Here is a 23,102-nt window from a genome sequence, read left to right on the forward strand (position 1 = left end):
GTAGTTGTAGTGCCTTTAGCATAATAGCTGGGGGTTAAGCACTTATCCAGGACATGGGTTTTAGATCCTCTTCACCTGAAGGAGCTTGGATGCTTAGTGCTTTTTAGGATAATGCTCTGTTCACCAAACACTGGAGCATTTGAGGGAGAGCTGGGGGCTGCTGGACTTGATTTAAAGCATATCCAGAAAGGCAGGAATTAGAGACTACATGCAGGCGAGACAGAGCCTGGCTCCCATGAAGAGAGGCAGAAGGGGTGTTACAGGCCTGTCTCACTGGAGCACATCCGTATCTTCCATCAGACCTTCATGGGGTAGAAATTGCCATGAAGGCAGTGATTGTCCTTTGTCAGTAATTAGAACCTCTGCCTTTCTCAGCAAGTCACAGTCAAGGTCCAGCTCGCCTGCTCTCAGTCTTGCTCTCCTCCTATGCAGCACCTCAAATTGAAAAGGAAGTTTAGTGACTTCTTGTTCTTTAAATACTTTCATAGTTTTCAGTAAAACGAACAGGTTTCTCTCAAGAGTGCCTCATCTCATTACTTGATCCAGCAGTAATTCATAATCAGATGTATTTTTTGCAGTAGATTGGAAGGCATGTGGATCATTAAAGAAATGAAGTTGGGATGACCAAGAATATCCAAATTACTGGTGATTAAGGAGTCACCAAATCAAAATATCCAAGTTACTGTTGATTAAGGAAGCATCTTCCCTTCCTAAGGATCATGTATCACTGCACTGTCTCAGCTTCCTGAGCTGCAATGACCTCAGCCTTATGGAGTAGAACCGTGGCTTGGAACTTAGAACAGGGGCAGCTTTCATTGTATGCCACGTCACACAGTTGAACTGTGGGATGTCCTCTGCATTGCTCCCACATGCTCTGGGTCTATGAGAAGGAACATTTCCAAAAGTACAGCAAGTCAAAGCAAAATTCCCTTCTAGAATTTCAGATTTTTTTGACAACTGAATTGGACAGTACCTCTGTGATTTGTTTGTTGATTCCACCCTGGGAAGCATTTCTGAATGCCTGCAGCTGAGGCTTTTTGCTGCTGTGCAGTTGGGTCAGGAGCTGCCTGTCTCTTTCTTCCTCTTGTTCTGCCATGAACTCAAAAGCACTTCTTTTTTTTTTCCCTGATGCCTGAACAACTGGTAGCTTTCAAGGAAATGCCAATTTGTTGTGCTGTAGTCTATAAAGAGATAATAAAATAAAAAAAAAAAATGAAGAAATGAGTTACATCCTTTCCAGAGAAGGCTAAGGATGCCAAAGGTGTCAGGCAGCAGAATCCAGAGAAAGATACAGTTCAACTCAATACACTTTTGCTTAATTTTCTAATTTCAGAGCTTGCTTTAAATTTGTTCTTCTGCAAGGGCGATATCAACCCGTCCCATCAAATTAATGCCCAAAGCCCTATTCATGTCACCATCGAACCCCCAGCTGGACTCACAGCTGCTTAGTTTATGAATCTTTCACATCTGCAGTCCTCCAGGAATGCCCTTCATCCGTTCTTTTCTGCTTGTGTTTATCTGGTAGTGTCAGTGTTGCTCACCCTTCCATTTATAATGCCCTGTAAAATGCTTCTCACTAACTACCATGTTGGCTACTGCCTACGTTGAAATATTTATGCATTTTCTTGCAGGTCAGAGGCCCCTGTGGTACACAGTGTGAAGTGAAGGCTTTAAAGAAAATACCTGTTTCAGTCAGCAAACCAGATAGTTGAACCAGTACACTTTCCGTTCAGTTCCAGCTTGTGTTCAGCTGTAACTGAAGTTATTTTTGATAGGTTCTTGTGTAAGATGAAGCTGGTTCACACTCTGGTTTTGGTCTCTTAGGCTGTTTCAAGGTGGGGTCAGTGTGGTAGAATGAAAGGGGTCAGGCAGTGGTGGTGGGCTGCTGCAGCATCCTCTGGGAAGAGGCTCCTGCCCACGGAGCTTTCTCTCCTCCTGCATCTCACCTACCCCATTCTCACTGGTGGCATGACTTCTCTTCAGCTCCCGTGTTGCTCACGTAGGACTGAAGACTTAACAGAAGGCATGGCATTGTGCTGCAGTGAGAATGCAAAGAGAGACATCTCTGTGCCTGGGGAGGAGAAGACAAGGGGTGGCTTGCTGTCCTCTTTCCCCCGTTAAGCCAGACTTGCATGTGACACCATATAGAAATACAGAAACATCCTGTTTGCAGAGAGCTATACAAACGTGCACATCCACAAATGCACATACCTGTAGCATCTATAGGAGAAATGCAGAGTGTTTATCACACGGTCCTGTTAGCAGTAACAAGACGGCTCGCTGCTAGGCCAGAACAGCAGGGATGATGCTGCCAGCTCCATCTCTGGAGGAGCAGCACCATTCAGACATGGTGTAGAGAGGTCCCGAGACCCCAGAGGAACAAATCCAGAGGAACAGAGCATGCTGCCAGGGTGCAGGAGTGCTCGAATTGCACATGCCAGCAAGTGACATAGTGAGGAAGAGGTGGGTAGGAAAGGGGACGTGTCAGTGAGCACTTGCTGCCTTCTGGACCCTCGGAGATGAGCAGGTTCCTCTGAGAGCATGGTGGCTTTCAGCCAGCTGAGCCAGGACCCAGCACCAGCACCCTGCTGCTTTCTCTCACCCAGCCCTCCTCCAGATCAGTAAAGGCTTCAAAATAATAGTACAGGGTCAGCCTTTTCTTAGGAAGAAATAATGGTTTAAACTAGTTTTCAGTTCAGTTTTATTTTGTCTGTTTGCTGACATTGGGCTCTGTTATTTGCACGTAAATTAGTTACAGATTGAGTACACAGAGGTTAACATCGCTGCTGGCCTCCACGTCCACGTGACTGCACACATAGCAATATGAGTTTGGCAGATGGCAGCTAAAAAAAAATAGCAGAGTCTCCATTTTTTTGTTATCAAATGGCATTTTTAAGATGGAATCTGTAGTATTTGCTTGTTGTTCGAGTAACTAAGGTGATAAGCTGGAAGGCTTTCAGATACCGTTTCAAGGGCTTCATTACCCTTGTTGCTGTGCATTCCTGTTTTATACGTTGATTAACACACTGGTTTAAATGATTTATCAGAGAACTGCAGAGTAAAAAAACCTCAAAAGCCATATATTAAGTTGACTGTTACTACTATGCTTTTTTAGGCATTTTTAGTGCATTTCTGCAGATGTTTGTTCTGGAATTTTAGTTAAATGGAGTTTAATGGATTTTTACTTTAGTATTTAGGTTCTATGCTGGTAAAAGAGCTAAGAGGCACAGAGTCAACACAGGATGCATGTGCAAAAATGAGGGTAAGTTAGTAAACCTACTCCTTTCTCTGTCATTGTAATAATAAATTATATTAGCTAGTGATTACTTTTACTGTGTCCTTTTTGCTTTTATAATGTTCTGTTACCCATGTTTTCTGTTGCCCTTGCATTTACATTGGCATTCAGTAGGAATTCTGTTCTACCTTTTATTTTAATTTCAAGTAATACCAGAATTTAAAGGTATATTTTATTTCGCATGTTGTATCTAAGAAAAAAAAAGCAAATGTATGCATTATGTTTTCTCTTGAATCTTCAAATCTGTTTCAAAGTACTTTCCACACACTTTAAATGTGCCAATATCACTTTGCTTTTATAAACAGAATTTATAGATCATATATCATAATCTAGATTGAATTTACTACCTGCAAATATGTACTAGTAAATATATTAACGTGTTACCAAAGCCATTGTTTTTTATGTATGGTCTAATCCTACTGACACATAATCCTATGGATGCCTTTACTCACATGAATATTCCCATTTATTGTTAGTTACATGCTTATTGATTGAAGGATGAAAAAGAAACTAATTCAGTTTCACCTGATGGTGGAAAAGCAGTTAGGTTTCCTTTAAACTGGTAAGAATATGTTTTCCTGTGGCTCTTTGCCCTGATATTGGTTTGTAGAAAATTACAATGAGGCTCAGTCTATCTCCAACAAACACACCGCTGCTGGAAACTCATAACAAGCCACAGGCCAGCTACATGATTTATTCCCAATTGTTGTTATAATAAGAATGCACCTGTTCATAGAGATGACAAACATACCGTGGTCTGGCATGGTTAATTAATGATGAATGTAATTGATGATCTACCGAAGGTGTAAAATTACATAAATGAACGAGTGAAATCCTTAATTCTGTGGATCGTCTTTTATGCAAGATGCCTCTGAGGACTAGACGTAGCATTTGGATCAATTAGAAAGCTGGAATATGTGTAAAATTCATGCAATCAGACAACCATTTCCTATTGGTTACGTATCTGCAGCACACAGACTTTTGTACAAGCTGTTTTAGCTGAGGGCTGGCAGTAATTCACGCTTACTAGATTGCCTGAAGATCTGTGGCTTTTCAGCTAATTACATGCTAATCAGTCCCTACCTGGGCTTAAACCTCCTCTAAAAAAAACTCCAGCAACTTGACACAGAAGGATCTACAGTCGCACACACGTGTTCTGGGGAGTTAATTGAGGCTGCAAGCATACCATCTTCCAATCCAGTTTTCAAACTGTCAGACTTAGCAGTTCAATTTTTTAGGCATATGCCTGTGCAGATCTTAGGGCAGAATTTGACACTGTAGTAACATATGACAACTTCAGTAAGTTATTTGACTGAACTTGGAAACATCAAAAAAGTCACTCTAAATAATTTATAGCCATTTTAAGATATTTTTTTTAAGTAATAAATTGGGCAAATTTAAATTATATACCTGAAAAAATAAGTGTTTGAAAACAAATTTAATTTAAAATACAATGTTTTCTATAAAAATAGTTGAGTTGTACTAGTAGTTTATAGTGCCATACAGGGCATATATATTACAGTGATGGGATTTATATACATTTATTTTTTATATTCTGTTTTGAAACCATTGTGCTGTGAAAATGTTTTGGGGTTTTTTTTCTGGTTTGAGGGGGTTTTGTTGCAAAGAGGTTTGAATAAAACAGTTTTTAATCAGGATTCCATCTATTCTTTCTATGTAGTCCTTTTAATCATATTCCTATTCAAGTCAGAAGTAAAAAATATTGACTTAATAGGAACAGATTATTATTTTAGTGTAAGTTTCTCAGTGAGAAAAACGTATCTTTTTCCAAAATTTTCTCCCTCTGGTTTTGTTCTGAAAGTTGGTGTCTATGAATTCGAGAGTCCAGGTTGTCCTAAGTCATCCTGAAGTTTTGCTGTGATGTTCATTATTGTATTAAGCACCACAGGGTTGTCATTGGAAATGTTGCTTCTTTTATAGTTACATTTTACTTTAAATGTACTGAAAGGGACATTTTCACTTACAAAAAATAAGTGAAAAGCAGATCTATTATTTGACTGCTTCTCAGGTACTGAATTCTGTCCACTTGTCCAGTGTGTTCGAAGTCACTAAGATTTTTACACAGGGTAAGCATAGGGTTGTACTGACATGATAGAGCAACATTTTTTAATTTTAAGGATTTTTTTCCATTTATAGATTTCAAATCTATACCGTGCTGTAATCTGAAATATGTTGGGGAGACGTACATCACATATAACCGTGTACCGTGTGGAGGTCCTTCCCCGCAATTTTTTCATCTTTCTAGAGTCAGCCACATAGTGGTTTTTAAGGAGAATGTCTGAAAATTAGGTACCTAATTTTTCTGTCAATGTGGTTTTAGCTTCTCCATCTTTAACCTAATGCTGCTCAAAAAAGCGTTGTTATCTACTGGATGTCTTCCAGTCAGCAGATGCACAAGGATGAAAGAAGCCTATCAGTGAAAAAAAATGTCTTGATCTTCCTTAATCATTCACAGACACAGAGAAACAACAAAAATGACATGTTTGCTGACCGCAGATCCCTCCCTGTTAGTTGTAGATGCTTCCTGTGCTTTCAGTTATGGCAATTGATGGTTCTGGTTCTCAAGGGAAGTGTCATGCAGATATCCCTCGCCCCTCTCCACAGAGGGGCTTACAGCAGCCTCTCTCTCTTGTAGCTTAAGAGCGAACGGACATCCTAAATCTCTTCTAATGTAAAAAAAAAAAAAAAAAAAAAAAACAAAAAAAAAACCAAACTAAAACAAAACAAAAAAACCCCAAACAAACAAACAAACAAAAAAAACCCAACCCAAAACTGGGAACCTCTGTCTTAATAACTCTTCTTGACTATCCACTGTGTTTCTCAGCATTGTGCAGCAGTGTGCTCCAGCAGGGCAGATGATGGATTTGTTTGGGGAAAATCATGCAGATGCGCTAGACTGAGCTCAGCACGGGGGTCAAGGTTATACATGCTCTTTGTTCCCACCCAAATTGCAGACTCTTGCAGCCATCCAAAATTATGGATATTTGGCAAGAACTGTGCCTGTTAGAGGGATTATGCTTTATTTTTCCATCACATATTTGCATTCCAAGGATGGATTTATATTTTATAGTTTCCTATTTGTTTCCAGCTATTTTCTCTTGCAAACTCCCTCTGCAGTCAACAGCACTGTCTCCTTATCTCCATTCCCCACCTGCTGTAAACTGACCTTTGCTACTTGAAGATTAAATCTTGCTGTCCTGGCCAGAATAGATTTATTAATTATATTTGAGAGATGCCTTCAAGAACTTAAGAGCTTTCATCTTTCTCAATGTGGAATAGGAAACACTACAAGTTGTGTTTTCAATCAGATTACTGCCTTCACTTCAAATCACCATAGGAACAGGAAGCAAGAATAACATGTGTTTACATCAAAATAACGAAAAGGAATAAAGTTTAATTGGAGCTAGGAAGAGACTTATTCTCTACAGTAGACTCTGTCTGGCATTTACCCCTCTGAATGCCTTGACCTGGTAGGGAGGGGACAGTTTTATACTTACTGGCATGAGCACAGCAACAAGATATGCTCTTTTCTTGCAGTAATGTTAAATCACTAACGTTGCATACACCAGTTGCACAGTCTGAACCCGTCAGATATTTACTGCAGCAGTAGGGAACTTAGATTTTGTTCTTGGATCCTGCCACCTTCCTGAATATTATGTGTCTTGCTTAAAAGTTTTCTTGTTAGAAAAGAGGTTCTTACATTTCAAGTCAAAGTTCTGGGGAACCAGCAACATAATTCTATTCACAAAGCAGGTGTTTAAATGTCTTGATGACTTAAGACCAAAATGTCAAAATGAGAATTGTTACAAAAGCTCTTATCTCTGCAGAGGAAGGTGAAGATGAAGCAGAGTTGACTCTTTCACTGAAAATAGGCAGGGTCCAGGGCATTCCTTCCTGATTTATTCTTACATAAAGACGGAGGACCTGGATATAGATGGCAGTCTCCTTATTTCTGCTAATCCCTTTCTACTTTTCGGTCTCCATGTCATTTCTCCCCCAAAAGCAGAAGTGTCCCCCATAGGCCTCCTAGTGAAACTAGCCAGGCAAATACCATGTCAGGGTCAAATACTATATTTGAGAATTTAGTTTCTTCAGTCTCTGTTCCTTGGGACTTGTAGCTCTGTCTCTCTCATGTGGCCACTGCTTTGGGAGGGCCTGCAGTGCAACAGGCACGCGGATATTACTCAAAAAGGAAAAAAGAAGTGGTGAGAGGTCTTAAAGATGTTCAGTCCTTATGCAAATCCACATTATGCCATCCCATGTTCTTCAGAGGATTGTATGTCCTTGAATTCTGTGGCTGAAAGGAATCCAAGGTGGAGGAGGGATGTACTGCCCTTTCAGCAGCAGATGAGTGTGTACAGATATTGCAAAAGCAAAAAACTCTCATTGTCAAGTAGATGAGTTGCAGGTGCATCCCCAGTGCAATGTTCGTATTAATGATGTAGCTTGGAGGCATCCACTAATTGTAGAGAAGTAAATAGCCTTGTACCACGGGGATTACAGATGCTATCTTATTCCAAGAGGTATTAAATTATGTCAGTGATGCGTTTTTAAGCCTTTTGGATTGAGAGAAGTCAGTAAATATTTGTTAAAAGGCAGATTGAAGTTTCAAAATTAGCTTCAGATCTAACTGGTCAAATGTGAACTTTTACTTTTTATTTCAGTTTCATCTCATGCATGATATTGTCAAAGTGATTAACTCAAAAGGAACTGTTTAATAAGTCTTCATAAGCCTTAAATAAGTAACAGTCTTATGGGTATGATAGTAGGTGGTATCAATACATATTTTGAAATGTGCAGCTTGATGCCATTTGGAATTAATAGTTGCTACCAGTATGGGAAAATGTTCAGATTGTCTTAGTGAATTGGATTCCAGTACCTAATTGAATAGTAAAATTGCCAGCTACAGTCCTCAGGTAGCTATTAAAAAACAATATAGGACAGAATTAGCAGATTCATTTGCAGAAGTAAAAAGCCAAGATGAAATCTTAAGATTTTTACAGGCTCATAAACTTGTACTTGAAATTTATTTATGGAATTGTTAGTGACTTGGCATAGTTGAATAATATCTTTTTACTGTGTATTTGCAAGATGGAGTATAATTACATATGCAGTAAAACCTAAAAATGAACATGGTTTCATTTTGGCCACTGTATGAAAGATGAGTAATCCAGTTATAAATGTATGTATAAGTACATGAAAGTGGTCAACGTGGCAAAGTAGAAGTACCAGTGTATCCCGTTTCCTCTTGGCAGGAAATAAATAGATAAGATGAAAGCATTTTGAGAGTGGGCTGGATTACACCATGTGCTACAGTATATCAAGTGAATGTGGGAGCATCTTACTCAGAGACCATTCTACATGTGCTCCTGAATTTCTTATTCAGCTGCTTTGTGTGTGTGTATGTGCACAGGGATACCATGTTTTGTGTGCTGCAGGAGTATTCAAAAGTGTTGGATTAGTGCTCTCTGTTCTGCACGGAACAATGTATTGCAGTACAATCCTGTCTTGAAAGCTTTAAAGGCCCTTCAGGGCTATACGTTTTGTATTTACTTTTTAAAAATAAACAGCTAGTTTATATTGCTTTATTCACAGAACAAAGTCATCTGCCTCTTAAGCCATCGTTAATTATCTTGATTTGTTAAGTACACTGGCTGGGTGGATCTCAAATTAGTTGGATTTTAGTTTATATTCTAAATCAATGTCTAGCAGTTCTGCACAACTTTTAGCTCAAAATCAAAATACAGGTGGAAATGCTTTACCCACTTAAGACAATTTATAGTACTATACTATGGAAATCTGTTTAGTCTGCTTGTGGGTATGGTGGTTTTTTCAGTGAAATTAAAGAAAATTCATAAACAAGATCAGAGGGAAGCTTGCTCCCTCACTCTCTCCCTCTGGCAACCACTGCTCTTGCACCCCTTTCAAAAGGAGGAATTGGGAGCAGCCCTGTCCAAGGCTATTCAGTGTTTTGTTGCTGTGCTGCATTAACGGCAGCAGTGGGTTCAGATGCAAACTCAGAAGGGTCTTAAATCCAGATCTTTACTGTATAAGCAAGCACATCAATAACTAAGCAATTATGCAGAAGATGCCTTCCACCTCATGCATCTCCATTCTGGGTGCTGGGGGGATGAAGCAGCTTCAAAATACAGGAGAGGCTGCTCTTCCTGTTATTCTGAAGAAAAAGAGGCTGTGGGTCTTTTGGATCGTCTGGGGAAGCTGAACAAATGTCACATAAGATTTAGGATGGTGATGCTTTCATTCATCTTCCTGTGTCTGCAGTCAAACCTGCTTTATGGTTCTTGAGCTACATACGGCTTACTTCCACGTAGTCACCTACCTGTCCCGTAGGAAGTATTTCAGAAGTGGGACCAAAGGTCAGTCTCGCTGGCACACAGACTCTGCAGCATTAAGACTCCTCGCTGCAGGAGCAGCACACCTGAGGAGACAGGGCATGCACATCTGTCCTTATGTAGATGATCAGAGACAGGCAGTGGCAACGAGCCTGGAATATGCTTGCTGTGCATCCAGATGATTCTCCTAAAGAAGTGTATTAAAAAAAAAAAAAACAAAGTTGCAGTCACAAACAATGGAGTTTGTAGGAACTATGACCAGTTCCAGGCTAGTGAGTGCTTGCCCAAAGACAGGGTCCTGTCACTATGATTGCTTCTACATGAGATGAAATCTAATCCTGCTACCATGGTATGAACATGTCTTGGAGCATTAGACCGTATGTCAGCATGCACATGACATCCAATGCCAGCCTTCAGCTGTGACTCCTATAGCTTTGGGCTCAGGTCCATATGCTTCCGATAGAGGCACCAGATGGACAAGAATATTTTGTCATCTCATCATATCCTTACAGAGTGGATACGGTAGCTAGAACCCGAAAAGCCCAAGGAAAGAGAATACAGATTCCTGTGTCTCACCTTCTCAGATTCTGGTCACAGGCATAGGCAGAGATGCCCATTTGGCCTGCAAAGAGATGTGAAATGTCTGACCGTGAAAGCTGCAGGACTTCATCTTGACATCCTTGAATTTAGAGCCAAAGCAGTTACTGTGTGTGAGCAAGTGGTATTGATATTGTACCTCTGACAACTCACGTTACACATCCTGGCAGCCACCTACTCCATTAAAAAGAAAGGAACAATAAGCAAATAGTATGAGCTCACCATGACAACTCAAAACTGTTGAAGTCTGAAAATTGCTTGTAAGTAATAATTATATGGTGGACTTCAGTTACTCTATCACTGGGAGTCGAGCACGGGGGGGAGTAGAGGTGTGTTTTTCATGATAGCACTGTCAGAATAACCAAGGATGTTATTACACTGCCCAGCTGTTTGTTGCAATGGGGGTACGAGTGCAGAATTGTTTCCCAAAATCATGTTTCTACACTGGACTGCAGTCTTCCAGAACGCCTTTGCACTAATCCCAGGGTTTATATGGTTTGCAAGCTGATAAGGGACATCTACTGCTCCTTACCAGCTGAGACAGTTTGGCTTAATAAATTACAAATGTCCATCAGTCTCTGATTCATTTCCTAATTTGCCAGATATAATTTAATAGTATCTTCATGAGCTATTTCACTCAGATACAGTCCTCTGGCAGTTCATGACCTCGATTAAATACTGAAGATCAAGTCTGCTTTAGACAAACCCAGGTGAATGTGGAGCAGATAAGGATGATGATTAAATTACAAACTACTGCTCTAGAAGAAAGAGGACTCCCAGTTGGTTAGTGCAACGTGGCCTTGCCAACAGGAAGCTTCATCTTTATGGCAAAAGGAAGATAGTGCAAATTAGACCAAAAAGCTAAAATAAATTAACTTAGTAGCCGTGTTTGTATAGCGTGCTGGAGGAGAAGAGGAGTTTTGCTGCTAAGGAGGCGAGGAAGGAGATAATTACAATAATCAAAATGGGAGACAAAGAGCTCCTGAGAGTAGCTGACGGGATAGAAAGAAAGGACAAAAGTTGTATGATTGCTGGGTTGCCGGATGATTAAAGTGATGTTGTCATATTGTGAATATTTTGTCTGGATATGAGCGTATGCGGGGTATATTGCTTGTTATTCTGATAGATGTATGTACTGCTGCTTCCGTACAGTCACTGTCATGCTTTCTGTGCATTGAAATTGAATTTTATGAAAAGGCTCATTTGAAATCTATTAAAGAGACACACACACAGAGGTATGTACTTGCTCTGCTTTTGGCGGGGATAGTGTTTCTCCACTCAGTTGAGAGACACGCAAATCAGATTAGTGTCTTCCTTCAGATTTTGTTAAGATTCTTCAAGATGTTTTACCACTTAGGCTTTCATTTTTTAAAAGTGCCTAACCTTCTGGGTGAAAGAAGCTTTCTCCAGGATAAACTGACACTTGATTGTCATCTTGAGTCTCTTGTCATTTGATACGGAGAGATGCACCAGTCCTCTCCTTACGTGGATGGATGGGGCTCTCCTTGGGACTTTATCTAGAGGTTTTAGTCTTCATGGCATGAGACGCTAATTGCAGAACATAGCTGGATCTGTAGATTTGAATTTTATGCTGGTAAAAATGGAGTCTCATTTGATTCTGGAAGGAAGGAGATCTGATAAGGGGACTTGACTACAGGGTTTTTTTCTTTTCAGCTTTTCTTTGTTTTGCTCTCTAGTGTTGCCATCACCTATTTTTCAAACACTTTTTTTTTTTTCAGATACAGTCTGTTTTCAAGCTTATATCTGTGCTATTTTATTTTTCTTCAAGAACACAAATCTGCCACTGCTATTTTTGTTCAGCTGCTCTAATGATCTTTCTAGGTGCCAATTCTAGACCTTTCAATGTGTTTACACTCTCATTCCATGTGCTGATATTTCTTCATTTTTAACTGTAGCTGAACTTACTCTTTCCTCTCAAGAAAATGTTTGCTTGATCTCTATGTTTGTTTCCAGATACTACCATGAGTGCCTGTTCTCTGAACTTTACCTACGTTATTTTTCTAAAGTAGCTTTGTATAGAAGAGTCTTGTCCATCATTGCCTTCCACCTTAAAAGAATTCAAATCAGCTATAAACTATTGTGCCATATTTTTGAGGGGTTTTGCTTTTTTAGTAAATTTAATGTGTAAACTAATAAACAGGTTTTCTGCAGAGAACTTAAATCTATCCCAAATATTTGCCCAGTCTGTCCGGCGTGAAATATCTGCTGTGTGCATCGTGTTGAATGCACGCAGAAGTAGACTAGCATAAAAGAAAAAATAGCCCTATAAGAAGACATGAACAGTAGGCAGGAGAACTTGGCACTGAGGGAATGCAGAATACGCCTCCGTGCTAATTCATGTGTAAAGCAGCTTCCAGCGGCAGCTGTACTCGAGGAAGTGCAGACGGTCAGACGTGACAAGGTAGAACGTTGGACTGACAGATTGACTGGCAGGCCTAGAGGGCTGCAGCCATACCTTATGTCACAAACACAACTGCAAGAAGGCAACAGAGTGAAATATTTCTAAATAGCAACTAATTGCAGCAAAGAAACAATAGTATGAGAAGTACCGCGCTGCTGGGAAGGGCAGGAAGAGAGGAGACAAGGCAGAGATCAATGGGGCATATCAGATAGATGTTTTAAACACGTGTGTTTTGGGAAACTCTTGATTGCATGTCTGGCCTTTTTAAGCCTTGCAAACTTACATTATTCTCTTCCCATTGTGCTAGGAAAAAGAAGAATTTTTACCATCCTCATAGCAAACCGTAAAGCTCTTTTTAGTTTTGTAACTACAAAGCAGCTGTTTCAAAAGCCCAAAGCGTAGTCAACTCAAGAAAAAGTCAAATATTTGGATAAGTACCTTTTATTTAACTTAAGGTTTTTTGTCAGAAGAAGAGAGAGAGCGCTCTTCTTGCAATGCAACACAACTCTAACAACATCTTCATTTTGATTTCAGAAGTCTACAGAACAAATGAAGAAAGTACCAACCATTGTCCTGTCTGTCTCTTACAAGGGAGTCAAATTTATTGATGCAACAAATAAGGTATGTGCAATTGTTCAATATTAGCTTTTATTTCTCACAAATAGGAATACCTGTGAGGCTGGCTCTGTAAGAGCACGGGCCAGGGAGGGGACAGAGTTGCACTTTGTGTTTTCCTCTCTTTTTTCTCTTCTCTCCAAAATGGATGTAATCTTATTGTCATTCTCCAGAAACTCAGTCTGGAGGACAAGTGAAGCAGCTTTAATGGCTCATTTAGAGAACATTGTGTCCAACCTTCTGCCATTAAAAGGCAATCTTATCACAAAAGACATTTGGCAGGGAGCCTCTGTGGAATTCTTTACCATATTGTTCCCTATACAGTTCCTTAAATATGCAGTATATATATATGTTCATTAATATAACTTTGGGGAAAAAAAATTAAAGATGTCTTAATTAACAATAAAGATGCAAGGTTTTATGCAGGGCCAGCCATTGTAAGAATAAGAAACATGAGCCTTGAATGACCTTTTCAAATGTCAGAGCCTCTCTGAGAGCTGTTTTCCTGGCACTAGCCATTTGACTCCCTAAACTGCAGCAGCTTCTTAACAGTTGTTATTCCATATTTTTTTCATCTTCCTGCGTGGCAGTGCCCCTGTGCTTTGTTTCTTACATTTCAAAAAACATCCAGTGTCTTTTAAAAAACAAAACAAAACTAAAAGCAGAAATTGAGAGATCAGAGAACCCAGTGATGGATAGAGCAATGGGTTATTGCTTAGCCAAAGTAAAATGCTCTGTAAGCAGGAGGAAAGTAATGCATGGATTTCTGTTCTTCAGATGTCTAAAAGAGCAAGAAAATGCAGTCCATGCTGATACTTGTACATGGATAGAAAGGAAATTATCTTTTCTGTTATGTTATATAAAATTCACTAAGCAATATATTATATAAAATTCACTAAGCAACATAAAAAATAAATCTGACAACCCAGCTACCTGACCAGGTTAAAAATGTATATAACTGCTTTGTGTTGCTGAACATTCAGACTACACAATACATCTAACACAGTATCCATCGAACTTGCCAAAGCAGTCAGTTTTTAAAGGTGCTTAACTAGAAATGGGTTTTAAGTGAAGGAACAAAAGCAGGTTTGTGAACTTCTGCTAGAGTTTGGAAGCCGTATCTAGGATTAGAAGATGGCAGGAAAGAAAAACAGAGGTGAAATTACTGTTATGTCAAGTCTGGCATATTTGCCAGAGCAGGGAGGCCAGGGATTCCTGTCAGCTCCTTTTTCTTCCATTGATTCAAAATTGAGCGTCTACAACCCTCGTTTCCTTTATGTTCTCTGATGTGCAGGGCATAAATCAGGACATTGCAACGCTATTAATTCTAACTTGGATAAGACTGTTTTCAGCTCTTAAATCTTCTCTGCAGTGTAAAGGATGTAACTGCAATGTCCTTAGGCTTAAAAAAAAAATCAGGAGAACAAAAGGAGCTTCCAGTATCTCTTTGCACAGTGCATGTAATCTCATGTAAGAAGGAAACTTGAAAGAAGTTTGGCAAATTGCATTAGGTGGTTGTAGACCGGTCCCACTGAAATCTTATGCCTAGTAGTGCAATAGATGTATTTGATTGAGGTAAATAATGCCACAGTCCTGTGTTTTTTCTCAAGTGGTAGATTGCTTTCTCTCCAGTTCAAAATCTGCACTGCCTTTCCCTTCTGTAAAAACCAGGTAATAGCCTGCAACTCTCCCAGGAGCGTTGTTATCATCCTTGTCCACAGTGTGCTGTACCCAATTCCTTCGAGACCCAAAACAGATTAGCGCTAAGGTGAGATCCTATTCAGACTTGTACTGCTTCCGTATGAGCTTCTAGTTGACAGCGCTGGGCACCACTTAGCAATAAATGCATACTTTTAAATGACAAAAATAGCTAGCAGTTATGTGCTTGAAAACTCAGCTCTCATGGCTGTTCATCCTTTTCCTTTATGCCACCAAGCTAAGAATTTGTATTCCGAGTCGTAGCCAGCAAAGCTTCAGGTGACAAAGGAGCCCTGACCTCGTTCCATGACAGCTATTTCAGTGGCGCCTTGAAGCTTGGCATGACACCACTTTGACATGACACCATTTCTTTGCAAGTGAGGCCAGAAAGAAATAGCTGCTTAGGATAAAGCAGACTTGCAGAATTTTCTCATGGGTCACAGCTAGCCCTCACTTCTGGATGATTTCTGCCAGGAGGGGGATTGTCTGACACGAGGTAGGCAAGCAAAAGGAAGGCTGCTTAGCAAAAACCTGATCTCTCAAAGGTCTTTCTTTGGCAGAACCAGAACTGATTTTCAGCTTCCCTGCTTTTTCGGAAGCACCGGAAGTTTCTCTTGACAGAGTGACAAATTTTAGAACGACGACTGAACAGTGTCAGTCAATACCTGAGGAGTGTGCCCAGAACAGCAAGCTGGTTCTTTCTACGCTTGTCATTTCCACAGAGTAAGACTATGGGTCTACTGGAGTAGTGATCCTAGGAAACAGTAAACCTGTGCACTGAAAACATGCTTAATTTTGAAAGGTGATCAGATGATCAGAGAGGATATCCTATAGAAACTAGGGAAGAGGCTCAATTTCACTACCAATTTTCATCCATAATATTTATTTAAGGTGTAGCTCATTTTATTCAAAACAAACTTGATATGGATATTTCCAATCTTCACTTAGTTTAAAGAGATCCCACCTGGAGTACTGTGTCCAGCTCTGGGGCGCCCAACATAAAATGGACATGGACCTTTTGGAGAGAGTCCAGAGGAGGGCCACAAGATGGTCAGAGAGCTGGAGCACCTCTCCTGTGAAGATAGGCTGAGAAAGTTGGGGTTGTTCAGTCTGGAGAAGAGAAGGCTCCAGGGAGACCTTATAGCAGCCTTCCAGTACTTAAAGGGGGCCTACAGGAGAGATGAGGAAGGACTCTTTAGCAGGGAGTGTAGCGATAGGACGAAGGATAATGGCTTTAAGTTGAAAGAGGGGAGATTTGAATTAGATATTTGGGAGAAATTCTTTACTGTGAGGGTGGTGAGACACTGGACCAGGTTGCACAGGGAAGTTGTGGAAGCCCCATCCCTGGAAGTGTTCAAGGCCAGGTTGGATGGGGCTTTGAGCAACCTGGTCTAGTGGACGGTGTCCCTGCCCATGGCAGGGGGTTGGAACTCGATGATCTTTAAGGTCCCTTCCACCTCTAACCATTCTATGATTCTATGAATAGTAAAACATTAAAATAATCTGCATGAGTTTTAACTCAAGTGCAAAGCCCTACGTCAACCCCAGGTCACCTCAGAAAAGTTTCAGCTCTCTTCACATATAGTGCATAACTTCAGGTGATTACTTTGTGGCTCATGATTTGGCATAAATATTTCACATGATTTGAAGACCTTCCAAGCTTTAATTCTTTCTGCCTTCTAAATTACAATGTTGCCAATACAACATCAATGACAGTATATTACAGCTTTATCTGTGGATATCTAAATCCCTGGTTTTGGTATAATTGTAATTCTCATCAAAATCTTTATTGAGGGTAAAAGTTATCAATTTGAGAACAAAGCCAGTAAAATGCTTAAAGTAACCTAAAAAGTCAATGATTGTTAAGCCGAGATTAGACGTGTCATTATAAATTGGCATATATTGAAACATAAGTACTGGTTTTGTCATTTTTATGAATAATGCATTAAACAGAAATAATCAAGTATGTTGCAACAATTTAAGATTAAGAGGATTATTTCATTTCTTCAGTAACAATTTTCTTATCTTGGGTTTTCCATAATTTGAAATTCAGAATGCTTTTTATTAAGATTTTTCCTAAGCCGTGATCTCTTCAATTAGATATACTAATATGTCTTTTTGAAAACTTGACACCTGCATGCAAAGGGGAAAGCTGCCACTTAGCGAATGAAAGAAGATATGGCAAAGCATCTTAAGTGACTTAGTTACATATATTTGCCATTCTAAAAAAAAAAAAAAAAAAAAAAAAAAAAAAGAGGGGGAGGAGGTGGAAAGGAAAGGAGAGGGGTGAGAGAAAACCAGAGATGCTCAGAGATTGTTTTTACTTGGATGGATGCCACTGAGGCAGCAGTAAACGATGGCTCTGCGAGGGACTGGGAGGTGACAGATGTCACATGTTCTGTGGTGCAATAGCAATGTCATGCTGCAGCAGGCTTGTCCTCTTTGGGTATTTCTGTGGAAAATCCAGAGCTACAGGCAGCAGGGCCACAATTCAGAAAAGCGTATAAACTAAGCGCTAAGTAAATTCATATTCAATTAATCGTTCTTCTGTTTAAATAAACCATTTGAAATACGTGTGTTGCTGAAACAAGGCCTAATCATAAGCCACTCTGCAGTGTCTTCTTCTCTGGCTTCATGGTTCCTTTGGCCTGAACACAATGATTACATATCAGCAATTTATGTAATGAATATTCATATTTTTCTCCAAAGCTTTAAGACAGCTTTTTTTTTTATTTCATCGGACAGACATGCCCCACCTCTGTCTCAATAGTATGCTATAGCTTACATTGGCTGTTGCAAGTAGTGTTGCTCGGTGCATGAATGGTTTAATTTTTCTACATCTCTCTTACAGGATGCTCTTGTCAGTAAGTGGAGAAAACTTGCCAGATCCCTCTGTAGTTATGTTTTTACAAAACAGAAGCATTTCAAGAGCTCAGGGTTTCAATTATAAGTGGTTTGTTGGTTTTTGCTCTTGAAAAAGTATAGCTGAAATGTGTCAAACAACATGCAAAAACTGGATATTGAGCGTGTTGGGTTTCACCAGCTCCTGTCTATCAGCAGACTGAAACAGCGTGATGTAGTGATCATGATACAGAAAACCAGCAGCATCATAAGATGCTCATGTAGTGCTTTGAAACTGTATTTACACCTGTATGCCAGGAAAGATGTTTCTTTGTCATAGGTTACTGAATAAACTTTACAAAACCCAAGTGGACTTATAGGGAAGACTATAGAATGTAATTGTTTCCTACTGATTTAAATATCATTGGAAAGGGTCAAAATTCCAATGACCTGTGTAAGATCACACATGATGTGTATTAAATCTCTTCTTATTAAGAAACTTCTGAATGACTTCAGCACAGCAAGTGAACATAAATGCAAATCTAAAAAACATGCCTTTTATGGCTCTTTTACATTTAATTCCTAAATTGATTGAAAATATTTTTTTTTTAAACAGAATATTATTGCTGAACATGAAATCCGTAACATTTCCTGTGCTGCACAAGACCCTGAAGACCTTTCTACATTTGCGTACATCACAAAAGACTTGAAGACTAATCACCACTACTGCCATGTATTCACTGCGTTTGATGTGGTCAGTTTATAGAAGATACTTCATATAATAGTTCTTTAATTCAATTAAAACATTTTCAGGGTATATGGTGATTAATGGAAGGTATTATTCATTTACCACATGAAAAGGCTAATCTGCTGGGGGATAGTAAAAGAACATTTCTGGAGGAGAGCAAAGATTTTCTTGGATATTATCTCATTTCCCATCTGAAATAACTCACTTCTGTGATCTCAGCTGTTGACCGTAAACTTAGCAAGTAGCTTTTCATACAAGTCTTGACATGTAGTTCTTGTCACCTAAGCTATAGCCTTCCAAGAAGTTTCTAACAAGCAGGTTTGGCCACCCATTCTGAAATCTCAGCACACACCAAATAAATCAGAACTGGTCACTGTGGGTTATATACAGTGCTCAGACCTGCTAAGAGATAGGCTCAGGAACTACCGTAAACTAAGTTTGCAGGGTGTCCTGCATTTTTGACTGTGTTGTACTGCCTGTGTAGTCAGGGAAGGACAGGTTTGGTGACATCTTTTACCCTCATGGGTCCGTCCCTTGCCAGCCAACAAGGGGTGAGAGGGTTGGACACTTTCTTGTGGGGCCCTTTGAGCCTGGACACATCCCACCTTCATGAAGCAGATGTGGGCTGCTTTTTGGACCAGAGGTCAGCCGTTACCACTGTAAGTGATTTCTTCTTATTTCTTACCCTGCTGTTCCATGACTTGTCATGTTTCAGTGTTAAGCTGGATCAGTCCCAATAACTCAAACATCTCTCTAAATATTGTTTAGACTTCTTGACATTATATTGATTAAACTGGAAAAACTGAAGCTTCCTCTGCAAATGTGTAGAGAATGTATGAAAAGTTCTGCATTTAACCAGAGAACCAAAATACTTATAAAACTGACAAAGAAGAGACCACACAGATAGCTAATTACGTATCTCAAGAGGTCCTAGGAATATTTGGCTACCACACTGAATCTGAAAGACTTGAAACATCTGTGATAACAGAGGTCTGTGCAGAGCATTGTCCTTGCTGTGTTCCAGTGTAAGAGGTTGCCCCTGTAATTGTCAACAGTTATTATCAGATGGCTCCTCTGTTGTTCTCTGCTCTCTGACATGTCAGTGGGAGTTTTAGCTTGACAAGTAATGCAGATATGGAATTTGGGGAAATTTTACTTTAGCAGCACCTTTTCCTTTTCAAAAAAGATGCATTTATTTTGAAAATAACAAATTAATACTTTAATTCTTACTTAATTGTTCCAACCTTCTTGCCTAAAAAAATTTCTCAAAAATACTATTTCAGCAAAAGTCCTCACAGCTCCTGTTATTTTGGTGGAAAATGACTAAGTTCTTCCTATATTTATGCTTCTCAGATGGTAATGCACAGACTACTGGTGTTTCAAGAAATCATGAATGCATATGAATTAATCAGTCATGTTGTTTTCAGCTAAATTTGATGAAATGAGTAGTGGCTTTAATTTCAGGACTAAGAGGGCTTATTGTCCAAAAAGTTAAGGAATGCTTGCCGTTTGAGTTAAGCAGAAAAGAAATTTAAAATGCTATTAAAATGTTAAATCATTCCAGAAAAAATATTTTAATATAGTATAATGTGTATGAATTCTTGAAACACGCTTACACTATTATAAATAAGTTAAATAAAAAAATGTCTGAACTGAGACATTTTATTTGTGACTGGGGAAGTAGTCAACATTGCAGATCGATGGCATGTAGAAGAGTTTAAATAACAAGATGTACGGGAAGGTAGGTTAGAAAGAATTTTAGCATTTTGGTTCAGTCCTTTTGTTAACTTCTCTGCTGCTATTTTAGTGTCCACAGGGAGTAGAAAAAACTTCCAAATTCTGTTAAAAATAGATAGACCACGGTCAACAAGATGTTACATTATATAGATTTTAGTGATAAGTGAATCAGCTGAAATTAGACTGATTGAGTGAGGTTATTCTTTCTTCTGATCCATTTAAATACTTCTTAATGGTTTCAAAGTACTGCAGTTTCATTTATAGGTTTAACAATCAAGCACAAACATAGATCCAGGTACAGCAGATGAAATACATGTTCTCCTTGCTTGGCAAGGAAAGAATAGTGATCCAGGAATAATTACAACATTTTGCTCACTTTTCATACCTTAGGAGGAGCATGTAATACCCCAAGCACTTTAAATTACTATTTTAAGCAATATGGAAACTTTAATGTCTAACTGTCTTAGTTTTCTCCTGCAACATAATCCTCAGCAGGGTGTTACCTACTGAAATATTCTCTTTTTGTGTTGCTTTATTTCTCAGGATCTAGGATTTCTGATGCAATTACAAGCTCTATAAAAAATAGCTAGATATTCAGAACACAAGCATACAGTAAATTACATTTTCTACTGAAAGTCTAACACTTCCAGTTTGCTAATAGAAACAGTCTTACTCATTTGTCAATGGATAGAAGTCAAATCATATTAACAAAAATAAGGCTTAAAATGGTAGAAATCCACAATAAGGTGTAAAAAAGATGCATCTTAAATCATATATAATATGGTAATAAAATATATGCCATGATATGAAAAAAATTTCACTCTCTTAGGTCGTGCAGTTCCTCAGAAAATGTAGGCAAGAACAATTTTTTTGGCAGATAGGAAAGCATTTTAGAGTAGTGACATGTTCACTACCAACATTATTGGTACTTACTATTTAGAAGTGATTGTACATACAACTGTTGTACTCAGAGTTAAAATCCTATAATCAAAATTGCAAAAACATCAGATTTGATTAAAGAAGGGGGACAAGGTTTAGGGGAAGAAGAGGATTTATTGCTCAATATTTGAAATCCACTTCATTCTCATTCACATATAAAGCTGCCCTAAAAGTACTGGTGGAGGATTCTCTCTGGAGAAACAAAGAATCGTAACAATTCCGATACCAAATTCAGGTTCATGTATGGGAGACATCCAAAGTAATTTCCATTAGATATTCCTTCATTGCCCAATGCACCTGTGAATAGAAGACAACCGTCATAAATTGGAGCAATTTCTGCTCTTTCTCGTGCCAAGGATTCGACTTATGCTCTGCATAATACTAAGACGTTTTTCTTCTTTTCTGTATTCTTTTGTCCTTCATTGCACAGACTTAAGCTGGATAAGAATTGGAAACTGCTAGTATACATACTTAGCAGAGAAGAACAAGCATACATTCAGGTCTCAAAGTTCTATTCATTGCCAGGGGATTAGTGGACTTCATAAAATTTTTCTCTGTTCATATGATCATCCAGGTACAATCAGTGTGGCATCCCCATGTCTCCAGAACAGAAAACTTCTTCCTTTTGCAGTACCCAGAGACAGGATTCCCAGACAGTCCCCTCTCTGGGGAATATTAGGCGGAATGTGTCAAATCATTTCAGTTGCTCCTGGCAAATGGAGCACACTCAGGTACGAGGAGCTTTCAGCTCACGAGCAAATGAGTCTCTCCTCTCTTGTCTATATCGATGGTTTTTCCAACAGCCTGAAAGTACCACTTTGAAGGCTTGTTACCATCCTCCCATTGCATGCAAGATATCTTTCTGTACTACATAAGAATAGAGGGATGGATTCAGAAGAGTTTGCCTTCCACGACTGCTTTAAATCCAGAATGAGACAGGATCAAGAATTTAAGTTGCAGGAATGCCTGAACATGAAAACCTTGTGCAGCCCAGGAGTCCACAGATGTTACAAGCCAGTGCCAGCCATGTTGGTCCCATCACACCATCTTTAGCAAGCACAGCTTTCTTCCCCTTGAATGCACAGAGGCTGACACATTGGAAAGTGCAGACAAATCCTTGTCCTTTCTTGATCCCCCCAAAAGTGAAAGTTTTGAGGTCTGAAGGGATAAAGCATATGTATGCTTAACAGTATAAACATGTACATATGTCAGCTCTGCATCTGAAAGAACTCCCATTACTAGCAAGTAACCTCTTGTTGTCAGGCTCTTATAGTAGAAATCCTCAACATTTGGCCTTGAGATTTTTTTATAACAAAGGAGGCAGCAACTGATTTCATCTCAGGGGATGGATATTTTAAATTGGGTTGGGATTTTTCAGATTTTTTAAGTCAAGTTTCCATATACTGTTTCAATTTATTTTTTTTTTCAAATAAGTTTCCAATTCTGTTCGATTTTTGCTAGCTGCGATTTCAAGTTCAGTACCTTGGAAACAGGGTGTTCTAATTGACATTCCTACACATTCAATGTGATGGGTAGCTCACACTAATCATCTGAGAGGCTCCAAAGGAAACTTCTTCAATAAATTCAGTCTTCAAAAAGGACAAGATTTGACATTGATCTTAAAGAAGGAAAAAAAAAAAAAATTACCTAAAAGCAAAAACCCATAAAATTCTCATTATATTAAAAGTGCTTTTCCAAAAAGGCAGAATGCTAGCATTTCCAAAAATTCCTTCGCATTTTAAGTTTTATAGCTCAAAAGACAGAAATCTTACTCTCTTTCTTAAAATATTCCTGAAGCCACAACACAGCTTTGTAGAAGCATGAAAACACAATGAA

General features: G+C 39.1%; 1 protein-coding gene across 2 annotated transcripts in view; it reads left to right on the plus strand.

The window, feature by feature from the left end:
- The window catches only part of ANKS1B (ankyrin repeat and sterile alpha motif domain containing 1B), a 441,596-nt gene that overhangs the window by 412,288 nt on the left and 6,206 nt on the right, over positions 1-23,102 (plus strand). For both annotated transcript variants that reach the window (XM_074144245.1, XM_074144246.1), the window contains exons 22-24: positions 3,191-3,262; positions 13,223-13,309; positions 18,459-18,596. In XM_074144245.1, the coding sequence (XP_074000346.1) occupies positions 3,191-3,262; positions 13,223-13,309; positions 18,459-18,596 (297 nt within the window). The remainder of the gene's footprint in view (positions 1-3,190; positions 3,263-13,222; positions 13,310-18,458; positions 18,597-23,102) is intronic.

The sequence above is a fragment of the Numenius arquata genome, chromosome 2 (assembly GCF_964106895.1).
Source record: "Numenius arquata chromosome 2, bNumArq3.hap1.1, whole genome shotgun sequence".
NCBI classification, from domain to species: domain Eukaryota; kingdom Metazoa; phylum Chordata; class Aves; order Charadriiformes; family Scolopacidae; genus Numenius; species Numenius arquata.